General features: G+C 51.3%; 2 protein-coding genes across 2 annotated transcripts; one reads left to right on the forward strand and one right to left on the reverse strand.

The window, feature by feature from the left end:
- The first annotated feature begins 189 nt into the window (after positions 1 to 189).
- Positions 190 to 4,399, forward strand: MIEF2 (mitochondrial elongation factor 2). Its single transcript, XM_054391081.1, has 3 exons — positions 190 to 336; positions 1,006 to 1,183; positions 1,973 to 4,399. Exons 1-3 carry the CDS (start codon positions 190 to 192, stop codon positions 3,025 to 3,027), a joined length of 1,380 nt encoding a protein of 459 aa, XP_054247056.1. The 3' UTR covers positions 3,028 to 4,399.
- A 1,798-nt stretch (positions 4,400 to 6,197) lies between these two features.
- TOP3A (DNA topoisomerase III alpha) lies at positions 6,198 to 18,466 on the reverse strand. The gene is made up of 19 exons (XM_054391190.1): positions 18,281 to 18,466; positions 17,042 to 17,101; positions 16,587 to 16,660; positions 15,456 to 15,531; positions 14,818 to 14,926; positions 13,960 to 14,103; positions 13,258 to 13,428; positions 12,950 to 13,050; positions 12,742 to 12,816; positions 12,550 to 12,632; positions 11,814 to 12,021; positions 11,469 to 11,654; positions 10,946 to 11,075; positions 10,455 to 10,568; positions 10,216 to 10,381; positions 9,665 to 9,808; positions 8,659 to 8,781; positions 7,569 to 8,290; positions 6,198 to 6,432 (listed from the first exon to the last, which is right to left on the reverse strand). Exons 1-19 carry the CDS (start codon positions 18,464 to 18,466, stop codon positions 6,257 to 6,259), a joined length of 3,048 nt encoding a protein of 1,015 aa, XP_054247165.1. The 3' UTR covers positions 6,198 to 6,256.
- Positions 18,467 to 19,133: the final 667 nt, after the last annotated feature.

Consider the following 19,133-nt stretch of genomic DNA (forward strand, 5'->3'; position numbering starts at 1 on the left):
CCCTTGCTCCTCCGCTGCACCCAGGAGCCTTTGCCCCGGCGGAGGAAGGGAGCCGGGGGGTGAGTTCCACAGAATCCCCCGTTTCCCTCCAAAAAAGAACCCCGTTCCACGGGCTCGGCGTCCCCTGGAGACACCCCATCCAGGGTGACACCTTTGCTGCTCCTCTCTCTCCGTCTCTGCAGAGGGGCCATGGCCGAGTTCACGCGTCAGCGGGGCAAGCGGGAGGATGACAGTGGGCTGGGCAGTGTCCTCGACCTGCTGTTGGCCAACGCCAGGCTGGTGCTGGGCGTAAGCGGCGCGGCTGTGCTGGCCATCGCCACGCTGGTCGTCAAGAGGGTAAGGGCCTGGAATATGGGCTGGGCTGGGCTGTCCTGTGGAGGAGAAGTGCTTTGGTCCCTGGCTGCAGCAGAGGAAGATAACACTCCGACCCTGCTGGCTTCTCCCCAGTTGTAGAGCTGGGTCCTTGAGTTTGGCAGAAATGGTGCTGGTACTGTGGGCATGCAGATGCCAGGTCCCAGCCTGTGCGGACACAAACAGCCCTGCACCCTAGTCACCCAGAACAGTACAATCAGGCATTGGAACAGGCCTGCCCAGGGACATGGTGGAGCCACCAAGCTTGGGGGTATTTAAAAAACTTGTAGACGTGGCGTTTGGGTCATGGTGTAGTGGTCATGGTGGTGTTGGGTTGATGGTTGGACTCAATGATCTTAGATGTCTTTTCCACCCTTAATAACTCTAATATTCTATGTTTGAAATACAATATCCCACCCAGAAAGGCACCTTGGGCTTAATTCCCATGTGGACACTTGACTGTTTTCCACTTAAAATCTGCAGGAAGGGAATGTGCACCTTTGTGCCCTCCAAAACTGTGTATTTTTGCTAGCAGAAGCCCTGCGTGGGGCTGTGTGTTCCAGAGGGGCTGCTGTCCCCACTAATTCAGAGTGTGACTGTGGGGAAATGGTACAAAGATAATAACTCATCTGAGTGGGTTTTCCATCCTTCCAGCTGATTGACCGAGCCACCAGCCCTCGAGATGATGGTGACCCCAAAGCTGAGCAGAAGACCCTGGAGGAGAGCTGGCAAGACTTGGCCTTGATCAAGGCAACACCAAAACCTCCCAAGAAGCAGAGAAGGGAAGACCTCAGTGTGCCTCTACTCTCTCCAGCTCGGCCAGCAGTGCCAGGTGAGGCTCACAGTGTTTGTGCCAGCTCTCACCGTGGTCAGGAGGATCACCTTGATGTGCTCCAGGCTGGCTGCGCCACTGCTCCTGGCGCTCTGGGAGCTCCAGGTTATTTTTAGTTTGGCATCCAGAAAGCTGACCCGGTTGTGCCCTCCCCCCTGGGAGGCTCAGGAGCTGCAACCCCTTTTTAGGCAATGCCCACAGTAAGAGCACCTCCCATAACATCCTGGGCTGCTGCAGCATGGTGGAGGCTGCTGGGGCTTTGTTTCCTCTGAAGCAGTGTCTGCTCTGCCTGTTTTCTGGGTCAGCCCTGCCTAGAGGTGGGCTCAGGAGCTGCCACAGACAAAGGCTGCCTTGTCCCACTGCCTACACAGACAATTTTTCCCAGTGGGAAAGCAGCCCAGCTGAGTGCAGAGCAGATCCTGAGATGCTGGACTGGGATTTGCAGGACTCGAGCGATCAGGCAGGCATCAGAGCAAGCTGGAGCTGGTAGGGACCCTGGCAGTGAGTCCCCTGCCTGGTTGCTGATGCTTGGCCTGGCCCTCTAGCTGAGGAGTGAGGCTGGGTGCTATTGGGTTTTTAGGTTAGTCTGGGCTTTGCCTTGGCTGAGAAGTGCTGTGAAGGTCAGTGGACTTGATGGTGGCCCTCTTGGCAAGGTCAGCCTTGCGTTCAGAGGTTGGCTGAGGGCTGGACACCCAGCATGTGCCTCTCCCCAGGAGAAACTGCTGTTGCAGGTTCCAGACAATCTGCTCAGAACTTCTCCCTCCACTCTGCCCCATCCCTTTCTCACAGAGCTCAAGGTCTGCACTGCCCCTCTGGAGACTCCTCGGGTGGAACCTAGCCCTCCACGTTGCCTCACACTGCAGGAGAAGCTCCTCTCTCATTACAGCAGCTGGCTGGCTGTGCCCAAGGTGCAGGCATCCCTCACCCCACAGCTGGCAGGGAGCATCTGCACCCAACTGCAGAACTTCCTGCGGAGCAAGTGCCCAGAGCTGCCCTTTGGCAGCCTCTTCCTCAGTGGCCCCCTGCTTGATGGCCTTGGAGCTCTGTCTGCTGACCACATCCACTTCATGCTGCCAGTGGTCCTTGACACCACGCTCTGGAGCCTCATCCCAGGAGAGGACACCGTGGTGAGGAACCCCCAGTACTGGATGATCAAGAGAACCGACCTGGAGTATTTCCCTCGTGGGTCTAGCCCCTGGGACAGGTTCATCGTGGGCCAGTACCTCTCCTCCAACACACTCAATGAGAGCCTCCACAAGATGCTGGTGGCTTCCATCAACTGGCCGGCCATAGGCAGCCTGCTGGGGAGCGTCATCTACCCTGTTGTGGCCTCCCAGGATCTGAAGCTGGAAGTCAAGCATGATCAGGTGGAGCTGAGCATCACTCTCTTCCCCATGGTGGAAATGGAGGGCAGGGTTCTTCTGTCTGCCCCTCCTGAAGGACTGGTGGAAAACCTCTGGCTTGAGAGCTTTGCCAGGGCAGAGGCATTGAAGGTGAGGGAGCTGGATGCCGGCGACTCCGGGGCGCGGCAGCTCTGCCTCCGCATCCTGGACAGCGTCTGCAGGAGCCACCCCACCCTGCACAAGCTCAGCGGCAGCCCCTTGGCCCACGTCGTGCTTCACCTCAGTGCCACCACTCTGGACTGGGCAGAAGAGAGCCTGGCTGACAGGTTCCTGCAGGTGCTCGAGGAGCTGGTGGGCTACCTGGAGAAAGGGGTCCTGCCTTCCTACTTCAACCACAAAATCAACCTCCTGGGTGAGCTGCTGGAAGAGGAAATCGATGAGATGGGATTCATGCTCTACAGAGCCGTATCTGAGCCAGAGCTCCTGCTGAAGGACAAATGACCAGTGAGTGGGGAGCTCCTGAACATAAGGTGTTCCTCACCCACCTGCTCCTCCTCCTCCTGAGGGTTGTGATGCTTCTAGTTGACTAGTCAGTAAGAGGCAAACTTCTTGCACTTTATGAGGAAAACCCAAACATTTCCTGTCTGAATAAAATGTGCCTGATCAGAGCTGGGTGTCGGCACCTGCCACATCCAGGATGAGTGCAGCCCACATCTCAAATACCTACAGGTGAGTCTTACCCACTGGGAGCAGACTGGAAGCATGTTTGTTCTGATTCCAAGTGTCCCTTGCCTGTTGTCCCAGCTGTCAGGCTCCCCTCATGCTCTGAGACCAGCTGGAGGGGAGCAATTTCTTGCTGCTGCTGTGTCCTGCAGACCCCACAGGCACAGCGTCCTGGGTGCTGGGTGGGTCCTTTTGCCAGCACCCAACTTGGTCTTACTGTGCCATGCCCCTCACCTGTCTGTAGGATGTTGCCAATCTGAAATAAAGCCCCAGTAGATGCCCTGGGTGGTTGTCTGGGCTCTTGAAGGTACAGCCATAGCAAACAGGGCTGTGGGGTCTTCCTTGGGGAAACTCTTCCAGCTGCCAAAGAGGGTGAGCTCAGCCCTACCTCTTCATTCTACCAGTACTGGTTCTGCCCTGAGGAAGGGATGTGCTCTCAGCATGCTGCTGGGGCTTTGTGGCTCTTGTCCCACAGCAGTCTGGCTGCAAGATGTCCCAAAAAACATCTGTGGTGGCAGAGTTGCTGATTCCTGGGAGGCTCCTGATGTTGGTCTCTTGGTGGAGGCTGCAGCAGGGCTGAGTCTCCTCCCTGGTGGGTTAAGTCTCTGCCAGTGTCCCTCTGGGGGTGCTTGCTGCTCTGCAACGAACCCCAACGTCCCTCCTAGCCTGTCCAGTGACCTTTTCACACATGTATTGCTGCTGTCCTGGGGTCCTGTTCCCCCCAGGCCCTATGGTGTAGAGCAGGGATGATGCTCAGAGAAGAGTCTTGCAAGAACTGAAGTGGTCTGTGCTTTTATGAAGATTTGTTTTGTTTAGGTGTTTTGTTGTGGTTTTGTTGGTTTTTGGTTTTTTGTTTTTTCCTTTGAGTGGCTGCTAGAAGACTTTGGCCCTGGCTGCAGTCCCAGGGTGACAGAATGTATTCTTCTATTTAATGGGAAGGGCTGGCTTTGCACACTGGTGTGGAGATGGAAAAAAAAAAAACAACAAAACTCCTGTGGACTTCAATGTGAGCAGCTGTTGTGGTTTAGTTTTCTTTACAGCTCTCTTGTTTATGGGAGGAATAAAAACCTCCTGCTTTTCCTCCCAGTCTGAAGATGACTTAAGTTTGTTCCTCCAAACTAACCCCCAGGTGTTAGTGATGAGAATAAACCTTCCCTGTCTATACTAGGTTTGTCAGCCTCATTTTGTCTCCCTGTCCATAGTAAGGGCTGAAGCCATCCATCCTCCAGCTGTGTTGGCCGGAACCACCCAGGGCTGTCCAATGTGTCCCCACCCTGTGAAGGCAGCTTAGTGGTGGTCAGACCCTGTCCTGCCAAGGCCTTTCTCTTCCACTTCCAGTGCACAGGAGCTGCCTGGACACTGAGCTTGTGCCATTTCTTCTGTAGCTCCAAGTGTTGAATGCTGGACCAGGGTTAGACCAGGAAAGTTGTTTGTGGCTGATGCCGTCAGCAGCACTTCAGCTGCTGCTTGGGTGTTACAGAAATGCCTTCTGCTGCTGGTGCCATTCAGAGGCTGCTGCCCAGGCCTCTGCCAGATCAGTGGTTGCATTGCAAAGCCTTGTAGCCATGTTATTTTAGCCACTAGGTCTGTATTTTTAGGCAACAGCTGCTAATTGTGGGAGTGAAGGGTACAGGGAAATGAAACTTGAGTTCTCCTGACCTCATTTCATGGATTTAGGCCCAGAAGGGATGGCTGCAGCAGAGTTAAAGACTTTCCCTTCTTGTGCAGACCTTAAAGTGAACCTGTACTGCTGTGGTCTTCTCTGCTTCGAGCTAAACGAAGTGCTTCAGCCTCCTGGCTGCCCTCTGTCACCCCTGTGTTGACACTGGGGAACTGCTCTGCACCCAGCAACAGCCTGAGCACCATCAGAGGCCCTGGGGCAAAACCAGGGCTGTCCTCTGGCATAAGACACAGGAACCTTGTGGCTCTGCTTTCTTTGATGTAGAGAGGAAGCCCCAGCAGTGAGGGAGGAGGCAGCCTGGCTTCCCAGGGAGCTCAGTGTAAACTAAGAGCAGGGAAAACAGACCCTCCCTTCAGCTCAGCCAGCTGTCTGTCTGTCCTTTCCTGGGCAGCAATGCTACAGCAGGCCCAGCTGGTGAGATGAAACCTCTTTCCCATCCCCTCTGCAGCTCACTCCTAAATAACCATGGGGAGTTTCTGCCAAGAAAGCTTCCAGTATTGTTCCAAGGAGTGGGAAGAGCAAGATTTGGGTGGGTGCTTCTAGAGTAATAGCTTAACTGCTTTAAGTCAGAAGAAATAAGGAGGCAGAGTTAAGATGTCACCATATCAAATTTAAAAATTAAATAATCTTTTAATATGAAAATTAGCTTGACAAAAATAACTTCCATTCGCTAGCAGCATCAGAGAGGATGAGGGTTTGAGGAAGAACTTGGTTAGAAATCCAGGAACTATCTAAGGCTTTTCCCAAGTTCTGCAGCTGAGCTTCCTTTGGAGGCAAGCACCAGCTCTGGCTTCTCCACACCCAGCCCTCCTCTGCTGGCAGGGACAGCCAAGGTGAGGGGTGTGGCACCGTGACCAAAAAAACCAAAAGGGGAATGTTGCTCACTTAGAAAGGAACTCAAGATTCCACACTGTGGGAAGACAGGGACTGGGAAGGGGCAAGCAGCCCCAGCATCCTCACAGCTATGATCCAGCTCTTCCTGGTGGAGCAAGGCTGTGTACCACCACCAGGAGTAGATCCAGTGCTGTCTTCTCTGCAGGTTCTCCAAATGCCTCCTTGAAATGGTTAGGTTAACCCAATCTGCTGAGCAGAAGAGCAGCTGAACATGAGTGCTGACAGCACCTTTCAAAGCTGGTTGAATCCTCGTTGCCCAAGCATCTAATGCCTGTGCCAGGATGGCATTGCCTGGCAGGAGCAGCCTGCACCAGCCCTGCCAGGAAGCACTCAACAGCCTTGCTTGCAGATTCCAGTTCCTTTCAGCAGTAGCTGTCCCTGTAGCAGCTCCCAACCCTGGCCCTTTCAAGCTCTTGAGAGGTTCTTCCAGGCTCAGTGGTTCTGAGGGCAGGTTTTCCTAGTGTGGCCAGGCTGGTGGCAGATGCCACAGGTCCGTGGTTTCTTGGCAGTGCCTCCTGAGGAGAAATTGTCTGGTCTCTTGGCTTTACTTCCCAACCCTCTTGAGTATCCACTGGGCCCAAAGTTTACGGAGACATCTCCAGAAGGCCCTAGAGAGAAACAAGTTGCATTTAAATACTTTTGAAAGTGTAAGTAGGTAGGAAACAGAAGTTCCAAATGGCAGATTTTATATCCCAGCCCCTCAGATTATTCCTGAAACTGTACTGGCTTCAGCTTTGTCTCAACAGTTCAATGTTGCCTATGTGTCTGCCTCCTTGCAGGCCCTGGTCTACAGCTGAAGCAGAAATAAAACATGCCAGAGGAAAACTTGGGGTTTTAAAAACTTGATTCTACCCCTTTAGGCCCAAATGTGTGAGGAGGAGGAGGAGGAGGTGGCAGCCAGTGCTGAAGACCATGTCTCCAACTCTGTACTTCATTGTCCCTTTGCGCCACTTTCTTTTGCATCCTTCTTTTGTGATTACTTTTATTTATGGGTATTTGTTTTCAGCATCATTCCAGAGCAGCCACAGTCAGTCTCTGAGCTCTGACAAAACTTCAGACAGACTTGCCCTTTCACTGCATTCCTAAACTAGGGCAGAGGAGCAGCAGAGTTTTCCTAGTGTGACAGAATGGGGTTTAGATCTCCAAAAGTGGTGCCACTGCTTCACAAAGCTGAGCACCATTATCTGGGAGGATGAATTCCCAAACAAGCTGTTAGACAATGCTGGCCTTTATCCACGGAGTCATGGACAGCCACTCAAGCTTACTGCAGGCAGAAGCCAATCATCCTGCTTGGAGCCCAGATGTGTGCTATGAGGATGCATCCTGCCAGCACTTGGGAAGGTAAGCCAGACTCAGCTGTCACAAGTGACATCTGAGGTGCTATAATGCTGCTGACAGATGTTCTAAAGACAAAACTAAAGTCTGTTAAATGTATCAGTTGCACCAGAGAAAGTTTAGGTAAGACATGAGGAAGAATTTCTTCCCCAGAAAGGCTGTCAAGGCCCAGGGCAGTGGTGGAGTCCCCATCCCTGGAGAGATTGAAAAGATTTGGAGATGTGGTGCTGAGGGACATGGTCTAGTGGTGACCTATCAGTGCTGGGGTTAATGGTTAGATTCAGTGATCTCTTCTGAGCCAAACCATTCCATGGGTCTCTAAGAGCTGTCACACCATGGTGGCATTATGCCTGTGTGAGAATCAAGCCCAGCCTCCAACCCTCATGCCTCACCCCAAGTTCAGCCTTACCTGGTGCCACATTTTCATCTGCCCACTGGAAGAAGCCACACTGCTGCTCCCGGGGCTTGGGGCAAGTGTGGAACTGCCTCCCCTTGTTGGGCCCCTCCTTCTGCACCGTGCGTGTGACAGCTGGCTGCTCACAGTTGCAGACTGTGCTGCCTCCCAGATCAGAGCTGCTGCTTCCAAAGGGCTCTGGGCCTCTCCCTCCTCCCGGGCGCTGCAATCCTGCTGGGCCCCCTCCTGCCAAGGGCTGGGGCTGTGCAGAGTGCCGTGGAGCCGCCCTGCTTCTGTCCTCTGCCTGCTGATCAGCCCAGAGGAAGAAGTTGCAGGTGCTGGCACTGCACTTGTAGAACTGCCTGCCCTGGTTGGGGCCTTCTTTGCGCACTGTCAGGAGCAGGGCTTCCTTCCCACAGTTGCACATCACTGCGTCGTTCCCGGCAGCCGGAGGAGCAGGCCTGGGTGGCCTCGTTGAGCTGGTGAGGAGCAGGTGTCCTGCTGTCTGGTTTGTGGTCCCCCTCACAGGCCTGTTTTCACCACTAGCTCTGTTAATGGAGCTGTTGGCCTGCAGGTGATGAGCTGGCTGGCTGGCTGACGCTGCGGGCATGGACGGCTTCTGTGAGTACTTCAGGTCCAGGAGCTCCTTTAGCATCTCATCGCAGCCTCCGATGCAGCCAACTAGCTCCAGGGGCACGATGGGGGGAACGCTGCCTCTCTTGAATTTGAACTTCAGCCTAAAGGCAAAGGAAGAATGAAAGTCTCCCAGTTCAAACTGCTGTCCGTTATTTTGTGGCAGTACAGCCTAGCACCCTCTCCTGGAGAAAAAAAATCTCCTGACTCTGTCGATTGGCTTTTGCCCACTGGGTGAAGAACCTAGATGTTAACTCCTCCTCAGCAGATCTCATTTTGGACTTGTAAATTCTGCTGTGCTTAGTCTGGTTTCCCCAACCCCTCTTCTTTCTATCCTCAAGCAGTGCTCCAGCCTTCCAAGACTGGAATGGAAAATGGTTTGCTCAGCCTACTCAAGAAAGTCTCTGGCCCTGATGGCTACCACGCAGTGCCTGAGGCATTGTTTCCCCTGGGGATAACTGGTCTGACCTACCTGTGAACTGGATGTGGTTTACACACATCACAGATGCTCTCATCCCTGGTCACATCCAGCACGAAATCAGGAAACCAAACTGCAGATTTGCAAGCTGGATAGCCTGTGCAGCTGAGATAGAACCTGCCACGGGACGAAGCACCAGGTGAGGAAGAGGCAAACTCAAGACAGTCAGTGACCTGTGCTCCTGTTTTCTCAGCCACCAGAAATTGCCAAGACAACAAATTTTAAGGGTAAATATGCACTTTGAGAGAGGTTCAGCTGAGTCACAGAATCCCAACATGGTAAGGATTGGAAGTTACCTCTGGAGATCACCCAGTCCAACCCTCCTGCTAAAGCAGGGTCACCCACAGCAGGCTGCCCGGGATCACAATGGCCAGGGGAGTTTGGAATCTCTTGAGAAGCAGAATCCACAACCTCTCTGGGCAACACCAGGGTTCCAGCGCACTCACAGTAAAGAATTTTATCCTCCTGTTCAGATGGAATCTCCTGGGTTCCCGTTTCTGTCCATTGCCCCTTGTTCTGTTGCTGGGCACCACTGAGAAGATTCTGGCCCCAGCCTCTTGTCCCCAGTGCTGAGCACTGACAAGGTGCCCTCTCAGGCTGCTCTTCTCTAGGCTAAGCAGCCTGAGGACCTTTCCTCCTCACAGAGATGTCCCAGTCCCCTCAGCATCGTTTTAGCCTCCACTGGACTCTTTCCAGTAGTTCCCTGTCTGTCTTGAACTGGGGAGGCCAGAACTGTACCCAATAATGTGGCCTCTCTAGGGCAGAGTCAAGGGGGAGAAGAACTTCCCTTGACCTGCTGCTCACACTCTTCCTAATGCACCCCAAGATACCACAGGCCTTCTTAGCCAGAAGAGCAAGCCCGCACAGCTCGTGTAGCTGGTGGAGTTTAGCTGCAGCCCAAGTTTCCATGCTTGCGGCAGAGGGGAGGTAAACCAACACTGCCTAGAAGAAGACAGAACAGCACAGAAGGCTACTTCCTGCACCAGAGAAGACCACCCACCCGCCATTCTTCTTGGTCTTCAAGACCATGTCGTTGTTGCACTGTGGACACTTCCGGATGGCAGCAGGTGTTGCTGGGTAGACCTCCTCTTGCTCTACAATTTCTGCAGCTTCTCCAAAATACTGAGCCAGGGCCTGGTCCAGCCTATAGAGAAACAAACAGAGCATCCTGTGTGTCTCCTCTGCAGTGAATTGGCACCTTTTCCTCTCCATGCAGCTCTTCTGAGCTTCTCCACAAACATGTTGATTCAGCACCACGCCTCTGGAACAGGCTAGGTGTGGGTACAACATGAAAGAGGTCAGTGCATGTTGCCATCTCCTTCAGCCAGCTCTGAATTTAATGTTAAGGGTTTAAATCAGGATGATCAGTTAATTGGCACCAACTGATGACAACATGCCAGGCTGTGAGTCATCCCTGCCCATGCAAATGCCCACACGCTGGGCAAAGCTCCAAGGAAACAGTGTGGTAGGATCCCACTCCAGGCTGAGCCCCAGAGAAGAAGCCAGCACATCCCAGAAGAGCAAAGCAAACAGAAGGCAGCAAAGACTCACTTGTTGGCTCTGGCCACAGCTTCGATGAAGACTTGCTTGTACTTTTGAACCTGCTGCTGCAACACTACAGATTTGTCTTTCTTCCCCTCACAGATCAGTTTCAGATCAGCCTCCAGCTCAGCTCGAAGGTCAGGCTTCGACATCTCATAGCCCATGGAATCATAACCTGAGCAACACACTGCATGCTCAACAAAAGGAAGAAGGTAAGGAGCCTACCCCCTGAGGGGCACTGCCCTTACCTTCTACCAGCCCCATGCCCAGGTGGCCGGGCAGGAAGCGCTGATCCGCTGTGAGGCCAACGTACATCCGTGTCTTGATGGTCTCAATGTGCTCGGCATGAGTGGCATCCGTCCCTGAAAGCACACAGGTTGTCTGGGGGGCCAAAAAGGGACTTACCCTGTGCCCAGTGCAGAGTGCAAGGAGCTAAAGGGACAGCACTGCCCTCATCTCCCACTGGCACTGAGGCAAACAGAGCGCCAGCAGGCACACCCTGGACTCTACACTGCTCATATCCCTAGGGCTGGAGGCACTCTGCAGAATCCTTAGGATCTTTGGACTTTGCCTACTGCCTCTACTAATCAATTTGTTCTGTGATTTTTTCATCTGAAGTGACACTTAGGGAAGTCCCTGCTCTGAGGAAGGGACAGAACTAACTGGTATTAGACAAGCTGAGAAGAAGCTTCTGACCAAAGCTCTCCCAAGAGCAAGAGGCCACGCTGCCCATACTGACCAATGCCATGTTTCTCCATGAGAGCAATGAGATCCGCTTCTGTGAGGAGCAATGGAGGGCTGGTTTCCCCATCCACCATCTCCACTGTAGTGGGCTGAAAGCGAGACCCTTTCTGATACACTGGGATAACCTGAAGGGAAGGAGAATCTCTTTGAAACTCCATTCACTGAAGACAAAATGCCAGGCTAACAGCAGGCCAATGCAGTAAGAGAAGAGCAGCCTGTTCTGGAGGAGGTGCCAGTCTCAGGGTCCTCAGGATTAGCTAGCAGAACAGCAACTGCAGCTCAAGTCCAACCCCACAGCCCTTATGGTCTCTATGGGGTGTTAAGAGAGGAAAAATCTATCCAAAGCTGGCACAATAAAGCTACTCAGGTTCTCAGCAGAGACGGCTCTGAGAGAACCAGCCCAGTGGGTCAGAAACTCTCAAAGGACACTGTGTAGAGGGGTCTGAAGTTGGCAGTGTGAATGATTTTAAACTCCAGGTACTTCAGCCTCTCCAATCCATGTTATTCCAGGGTCTTACCTTGTCACTCCACTTCTCATAGGGATAGACCTCCAAATAATTTCGGGCCAGGATCATGAGTCCCTGAGCGATGAATCGTTCGTTGGCAATGTCAATCTCCACAGTTGTCTCCTGTCCCTTGGCATCTTCGGAGCAGCAAGCCAGAAAATGGCGCACAATGAATTCATACAACCTCTGCTCATTGCCCTGCAACCAGAGGAAGAGGCTCAGTGTCCTCCTGTGGCTGTGAGATGTCACAAAGTGTAGTGAGATCTCAGGTGAGGATACTGTGCTGATGACCATTTTTACACTTAGGTCTTTAATTATCAAGCAATACAAACCATCCTCTGCCCCTGTGACACACACCTGAAGGCTAGCAGTGTACTTTGTGGGGTGAATGGGAGGGTGAGCCTGATCTGACTTGGCTCCACTCCGAGGAGTTGGCCCACCCTGATCCAGAATCCTCTGTGCAAATGCCCCCCAGTTCGGGTCCTGTGTCTGCTGTTGTATTAAGGCAGAGAGGTTCAGCTCCTTGGGGAAAATGTTGGTCTCAGTTCGAGGGTAGCTAATGAACCTGAAGAAGAAAGAGCATTTTAAGAGGTGCTCCAGGATGCTTCCCATTTTGGGCTAAAAAAACATTTACTTCTGAAAGAATTAAGTTTAGCAAGCACAGGTCTTAGAATCATAAAATAGTTTAGGTTGGAAGAGACCTTTAAGATCATGGAGTCCAACCATTAACCCAGTACTGCCAAGGCACCATCAAACCATGTCCCTCAGCACCACATCTACACAGCTTTGAACCCCCTCCAGGAATGGGACTGCCCTAGACAGCCTGTTCCACAGCTTGGCAACCCTTTTGGGGAAGAAATTGTTCCTCATGTTGGACAAGAAGAACCTCCCTTGGTGCGACTTGAGGCTCTTTCCTCTTGTGCTATCGCTCGTTACTTGGCAGAAGAGACCAACCCCCACCTGACTTCAACCTTCTTTCAGGGAGTTGTTGAGAATGAGAAGGTTTCCCCTGAGCCTCCTTTTCTCCAGGCTGAACAACCCCAGCTCCCTCAGCCACTCCTCAGTAACTTGTGCTTCAGCCTTACTTTCTTACCCCTGGGTATAAAGTTTTTCTGCTATTCTCATGGTTTCCTTCGCATTTATTTTCAGTTTGCGGGAAGCTAACTTCTCAAGTTCCTGTGTTGGGAGGAGCCAGAAAGAAGAAATTGTTTGTGCATAATCCAGAGTGGTGAGTAGAGCTCAAAGCTTCTTTCAGAGAAGTCTTTTCAGCACAGTTCAAACATACCACAGTGTCCAGGGGCAGAGGTCTCCACTTGCTCTTTGGCTTGCTGGCAACCTCAACAACAGTTGCTACTGGATCCTAGACAGAGTAAGCAAAATGCAAAATCTCCTCTAAGAGTTTACACAAACTGTTGTTCAACATCTTGAGCAAGAGGGAAGGAGGAAATGTTTGGCTACCCCTGGATTACACAACTGTTTCCAAGCTCTCCTACCTCCATACACATCTGGTAAAGAACCAGGCACGCTGTGTGATTGAAGAGTCTGTTCCTCTTCCAGTTGAAGACCACGCTGCCATCTTCCTGATCATGAGTAACTGTTGAAGAACAGATCTCAGTGATGCAAGAGTGAGACCAAGGAAACACAGCAGAGACACTGGGAAACCTTTCAGTTCTGCTTAGTGCATGGCAAAGGAAGGGAAAACCACCTCTGCAGCATTGTTTTGTTGTTGCCCTGATGTTTTTACTTTCTATACACATCAAGCCCTTTAAGACAGCCCAGGACTTTTTCTCCCTAAGCATACCTTTAATTTTATAGAAGGCTTCAGGAACGAAAGCCTGGATGGCTTTGAAGCGTTCAACCACAAAGCCCAGGGTTGGGAACTGGCAGCTGCCGTAGCTGATCAGCTGATCTGCTAAAATATCAGGGAAGATCTTCCGGAGCCGCAGCGTCTGGAATCTGGTGAAGGCAGCACCTGGGAAAATAAAACAGACCTTAGATCTGAATACAACAGCACTAGAGGAGAATCACAACACTTCAGATGGCTCTAATACTCTGAGTATTAATTTTGCTCTAATACTCAGTTACAGAAGCTTGTCAGTGCTGCATGAGCTATCAACCTAACATCTACATCAAAGAGCACATTTGAGAAGAGCATGAGATGGGATTTAGTGGTATGTGATCTAAAAAAACAGATTTATGACCATATAGAAGGCACTTCTGTCTCGTGTTTGGGATACTGATGATTTCTAAATGCCCCTTACTGGGCCTTAACAATGTGCATTCAATGTGGTTAGAGGAGCAGCAAGAAGAGGCTGACGGATGGCTACCTCGTTTGCTCAGCAGCCTAAGGCAGTTCAAGCACTTAAAGACCATAAGCTACACATCGAGAGCCAAACTGTTCCCTGCCTACCTACCACACTCTTCCTCAGTCCCTCTCAGCAGAGGTGGATGCAGCAGCTCAGGCCTAGCAGCCTGCCCTCACCTCCTGGGCATGCTCACACACCTATCCTGAGGTCCAGCTCCTGCCTGACGTCCACGGCGTCGCTGGTTTTTTGATCAGGGTGGGTGAGGTTCTCGCAGGCTGTCCTGACTGCATGAAGTGTGATCTCTGAGAAACGGGCTCGGAACACCTGCAGGCTTGGCTTTACTATCAGACAGGAAAAAAAAAAAAAGAAACCAAAGAGTGACTCAGACACCAAAGGAAAGGAGCAGCTAACAAAACAGCTGTCTTCCAAAGGGGGTGCTGCCAATTTTATCTAGAGCTGCCCAACAGCTGAATATATTTATGGCCTAACAGAGCCACAGCACAGGAGAGACAGGAACCTGTTGGAGCAGGGACAGAGCAGGCTACAGCAATGATGGGAAGGCTGGAAGCCCTCTGCTGTGAGGCTAGGCTGAGAGTTGGGGGTGTTCAGCCTGGAGAAGATTCCAGAGAGATCTTCATGCGGCCTCAGTACTTAAAGAGGCTGATAAGGAGAGATGGGGAGAGACTTTTGAACAGGGTTTGTTGTGACAGGAAAAGGAGTGATAGTTTGAGACTAAATGAGGGAGATTCGGACTACAGAGAAGAAAGAAATGTTTTACAGAGGGTGGTTGGATACTGGCCCAGGTTGCCCAGAGAGGGGGCAGATGCTCCATCACTGGTCAGGTTGGGGCTCTGAGCAATCTGCTCTAGTTGCAGATGTCCTGGCTGGCTGACCTTTAAAGATCCCTTCCAACTCAAGCTAGTCTGTGATTCTATGATCTATCAGAACTACAGTCAAGACAATTTAAGATGGACACAGTAAGACTGAGAATATGCAAGAAGCAGCAAGAGCTGTTAAATCAGCACTGAGGGCACTCAGAGTGATGCTCTACACACCAGCTCTGCAGACGTGGATGATCTCAAAGCCAATGTTCTCTCCTTCTCGATCACAGTCAGTCCAGATCACCAGTGCCTGACACTGCTGCACTTCTCGTTCAAGAGTTCTCTGAGAGGAGAAAGCAGCAGAGGGTGAGTGAATGACACTGGGTTTGTCATTTAATTGGGGAATGACTCACGAACTGAACATGAAATGCAAGGAGTATCCATAGAGATGGATTGTTGCAATAGCATTTTGTAATTGTCTCTCATGAGATTAGGCAGCTTTCCACAGAACTGAGTCATTTATTTACCTCAAACTCTGTTAAAAAGCAAGGATGGGATTGCACCGGTCTGTTGAAAAAGCTGGTTTGTGTACAACTAAGGCACAATTACCAGTTCCACCAAGTTGCAAAAAAAAAAGAATTTCTGTTCTTAGCAAAAAGTTGTTACTTTGCTGCACTAATTCTACACAAGCAGGAGACTCTTCCTGTCATGAGTGACCAGCATCTATGGTCCTTGGAAATTCAGGAGGAATTTATCAACCTCAGAACTTAAAAGTTCAGGACAAAGCTATGGTCCTCCTTCTGCCTCAGATAGTGTTTGTAGAGCTAACTTCTGAACTCAGAGCTTCAGGGAGGTTCTTAAAAACAACTTACCTTGATGTCCACGTAGTTTTCAGGGCAATACTTCTCAATTTCAGCATCAAAAAGAGCTAGAGGGTTGCAGCTGTGCCTGGTGAACCAAGGATAAACAGTGTAACAGAAATTAAAATGTGTTGTGAGAGACTAAATGCTGCTGTACTGCTGTGCTCTTCAACTACTGGAAGTAGGAATATATTCTGTTATGAGCCTTGTCCTAAATCATTTGGAGTTTGCAAGTAATTTACACTTAAAAGCAACAGAAACAAAAAGCAACGAGAGAAAACAGCAAATCTGGAAGGCAGCCCTAAAATAAGCAACTTCTCTTGTTTCAAGCCCAGAGAACAAAGGGAAGCTGGAGAAAGCACCTCACTCCCCAGGACAAATAACACTGAAACATCCATTCAGTCTTGGAATCAGTTTAATTCTTTGGGTCTGCCTTACTGTATTTTAACCAGTGCTATGACTTTGGGATACTTAAGCACTCTAAAGACTAATCTGAAACAATATTTTAGCTATTTCTATGCAAAATCTAATACTCATCACCTTGCCCTGGTGAGGCCTCATCTGGAATATTGTGTCCAGCTCTGGGCTCCTCAGTTCAAGGAGAGAGAGCTACTAGAGGGAGACCAGGGCATAGCCACAGAGATGATTAAAAGAGTGGAACATCTTCCTTACAAGGAGAGCCTGAGGGAGCTTGAAGGTTCTTTAGCTTGGAGAGGAGGAGCCTGAAAGGTGACCTTATTCATGTCTACAAAGATGCTAATGACAGGACAAACAGCAATGGTGGAAGTGGCAGCATAGGAAGTTTCATGGAAATGTGAAGTGGAATCTTTTCACTGTTGCATGCGAAAGAACACAGGAACAGGCTGCCCAGGAGGGTTGTGGAGTCTCTCTCTCTGGAGATATTCTGGACCTGCCTGGGTGCATTCCTGTGTGACCTGCTCTAGGTGATCCTGCTCTGGCAGTGGGGTTGGACTGGATGAGCGTTCGAGGTCCCTTCCACCCCCTAACACTCTGTGATTCTGTGCTCTGCAGGGGGTGTCAGTCCCTCCCTGCTCACCAGTCTTTGACCTTGCCATACCCTGCTCAGCTGTTGAAAGCAGAACACAACACCCCACTGCCTGCAAGGGGGGACCAAACACTGACCATTTGCGAAAGGGCATCTTAAAATCATGAGCCAGTAGATGTCCTGACACAGATGTCATCACCATTGTAACGTTCTGCAAGAGACACAGCAAGGTAATTAGCACCCTGTAAACTACCCACAGCCCCACCATCTTGATGCAGTTCTCACTTTACACAACCAGCAACACCTCCCTGCTGCTGACAGATCCTAACAAGCTCTTCTCTCTAATGACAGCTAAAGAGAAATTTCCGATTCTAAACAGCATCTTTTTGACTGATACAAACACAGAAAGTTGACTTAAAGCAACAAATCAGGTCAGTGGTTGAGCCAAGAAAAGGACATCTGACTTTTCCTCATCTTGGGACAAAGTGTCCCTGTCACTGGATGTGTTTTGTAACTTCTGGCAAATGATTTTCAATAATTAAATCTTTTTTGCACTTCTCTAATACAAAAGCAGAATGAAAAAGAACTCTACCTGGCCAAACATCTGGTAGTCATATTCATAGATCTTGTTGAACTTGGAAAACCCTTCTCGCTAGAAGAAAAAGGAAAGTTGATGAGTGAATGGCTCCTACCAGAAAGCAAATGTTGGCTTCACTTTATAGACACCATCAGAGCATGGCACAGAGGAGCATGGGGTGAAAACCAGGCACTGTACCGATGGAAACCGCAGCAGGCTGATGGGAATTGACTGTGTTGTTCAATGGAGACACTGAAATGTTGCTTTCCAAGGTAAGAGGGCTTTAAACCTGGTGCTCTCCAATCTAAGAGTATTTTAAACCAGGCCTAAAGGGGACGCCAGGGATCTCTCTCCACAGACAGTGATGGCAAACAGTGGGAAACAGATTTGTTGAGTGGGGTTGGTCAGTTCTATTCCTGACAAACTGTCCTGCTCCACATGACAATCAGTGTGCCAGCTTTGGACCCCAAGACCACCCTCCACCTAACTGAGCTTTGTGGAAGTTCCTAGACTGGGTATTTGCTGCTTTTTCCACAGCAGCAGGACGGTATTTTCCTTGACTGTCAGTGCTCAGGCTCTCAATAACACCCTTTATTCCAATGGAATTCTGGTCCAGAGGCATCTTCTGTCTCCTTAGCTTGAAAATCCCAAGTGATTATGCAGACAGTCACAAACCAAAGCTGCAGAGAGGAGATATTTGAATCTCCTTCTCCAAATCACAGACCATCTTTGCTTTGTTACGTGAACACTGATAAACCTCTAAACTCGATGACTCTTCAGAAGAGGTGCTTTTTGGCAGGGAAATATGCAACAACAGATGGTTTCAGTTCCTGAAGCCTTTTGTGTATGCTGTGAAGCAAGGAACAACACAAGCAGCACTTGCTGGAGAGCTCAGTACCCAGAGAAGACAGCTCAGGCCAAGGGAGTGCAGCTGGCAGGCTCAATTCCAACAGTCTCAAGGAAAAGGCATCCAGCTCCCAAATACATTTGAGCAAGTAATGTTTGTCCACAAAACAAAGCTGTTCTGTCCCCTCATGTGGTCAGGAATGGTCAGAGGCAAACACAGAGCAAGATTTGCATGTGTTAATATGAACTGTCCATGCCCTGCTCTGCTGATCATGCAGAGGCTACCACACATGACACGCACTCGGCTCAAGACCAGGACTGTGCTGTACGGTGACCCTGGTGAGCTGACCCTCTGCAGATACCTATACCACTAAGAGGCAGTGGTAAGGAGGTGTGGTGTATCCCTACCCGTCGCATCCTGCTGTTGGAGAGCAGTTCTGCAATCCCTCGGGCAGCATCGTTCTTCTCAGCTACGCACAGGACCTTCCGGATCCTCTGCCATGCCACGTCCTCTGCAGCCCGGGAGAAGAACCGCCAGGGCTGCGGCAGCATCCTGACCCCACAGCTGGCCAAGAGCCTCGCTTGAAAGTTCATTACAAGAGCCAGCGACAGCTCGCGCGGGGCCAAGACATGCTGCTGTGTCCTCGCCCTGGGTCCGGGCCCTGCCAAGGATGGAGAGAGATGGCTGAATATCCCCTGCACGGCCAAGTTTTAACGGGAAACCCCGGGAGAGCCGAGGGCATGCTCTGCCTGGCTGCTCTGCCACCCCCACAGAGCTGCATGCAGATAGAGAGGCCTTCTGCCCCCCACCAGACACAGCTACCCACCGGATCCTGCCCGCTCCCCGGCCCCTTCTGCCCTGCCAAAGCCTTCCCTCAGGCGCTGCAGCTGTCCGCGCTCCCCTCGGGCCCTCGCTCACCCGAGGCAGCTCCTTTTCCCGCCTGGCCGGGCTCTCCTCACTAAGGACAGCTCGTCCCCACCCCGATTTCCCCCCTGGCGGGCTCTCCTGACCGGGGACAGCCCCTCTCCTTCCCGGTTTGCCCGCGGCCGAGCTCTCCTCACCCCACAGCCCTCACTCCCGCGCTGCCTCTGTCGCAAACAGCGGCGGGACGCCCCGCGCTTTCCCTCACCATTACGTCCTGCCGTAAAGCGGCACTGTGGCGGGGAAGAGAACTACAGCTCCCACGGTGTCCCGGGGCGCTCCCTGGTACTTAGCCGCTGCCGCGCCTCGGTTTCCTGTTTCCTCCGGTGGCCGGGCTCG

The sequence above is a fragment of the Indicator indicator genome, chromosome 22, assembly GCF_027791375.1.
Source record: "Indicator indicator isolate 239-I01 chromosome 22, UM_Iind_1.1, whole genome shotgun sequence".
Lineage (NCBI taxonomy): Eukaryota > Metazoa > Chordata > Aves > Piciformes > Indicatoridae > Indicator > Indicator indicator.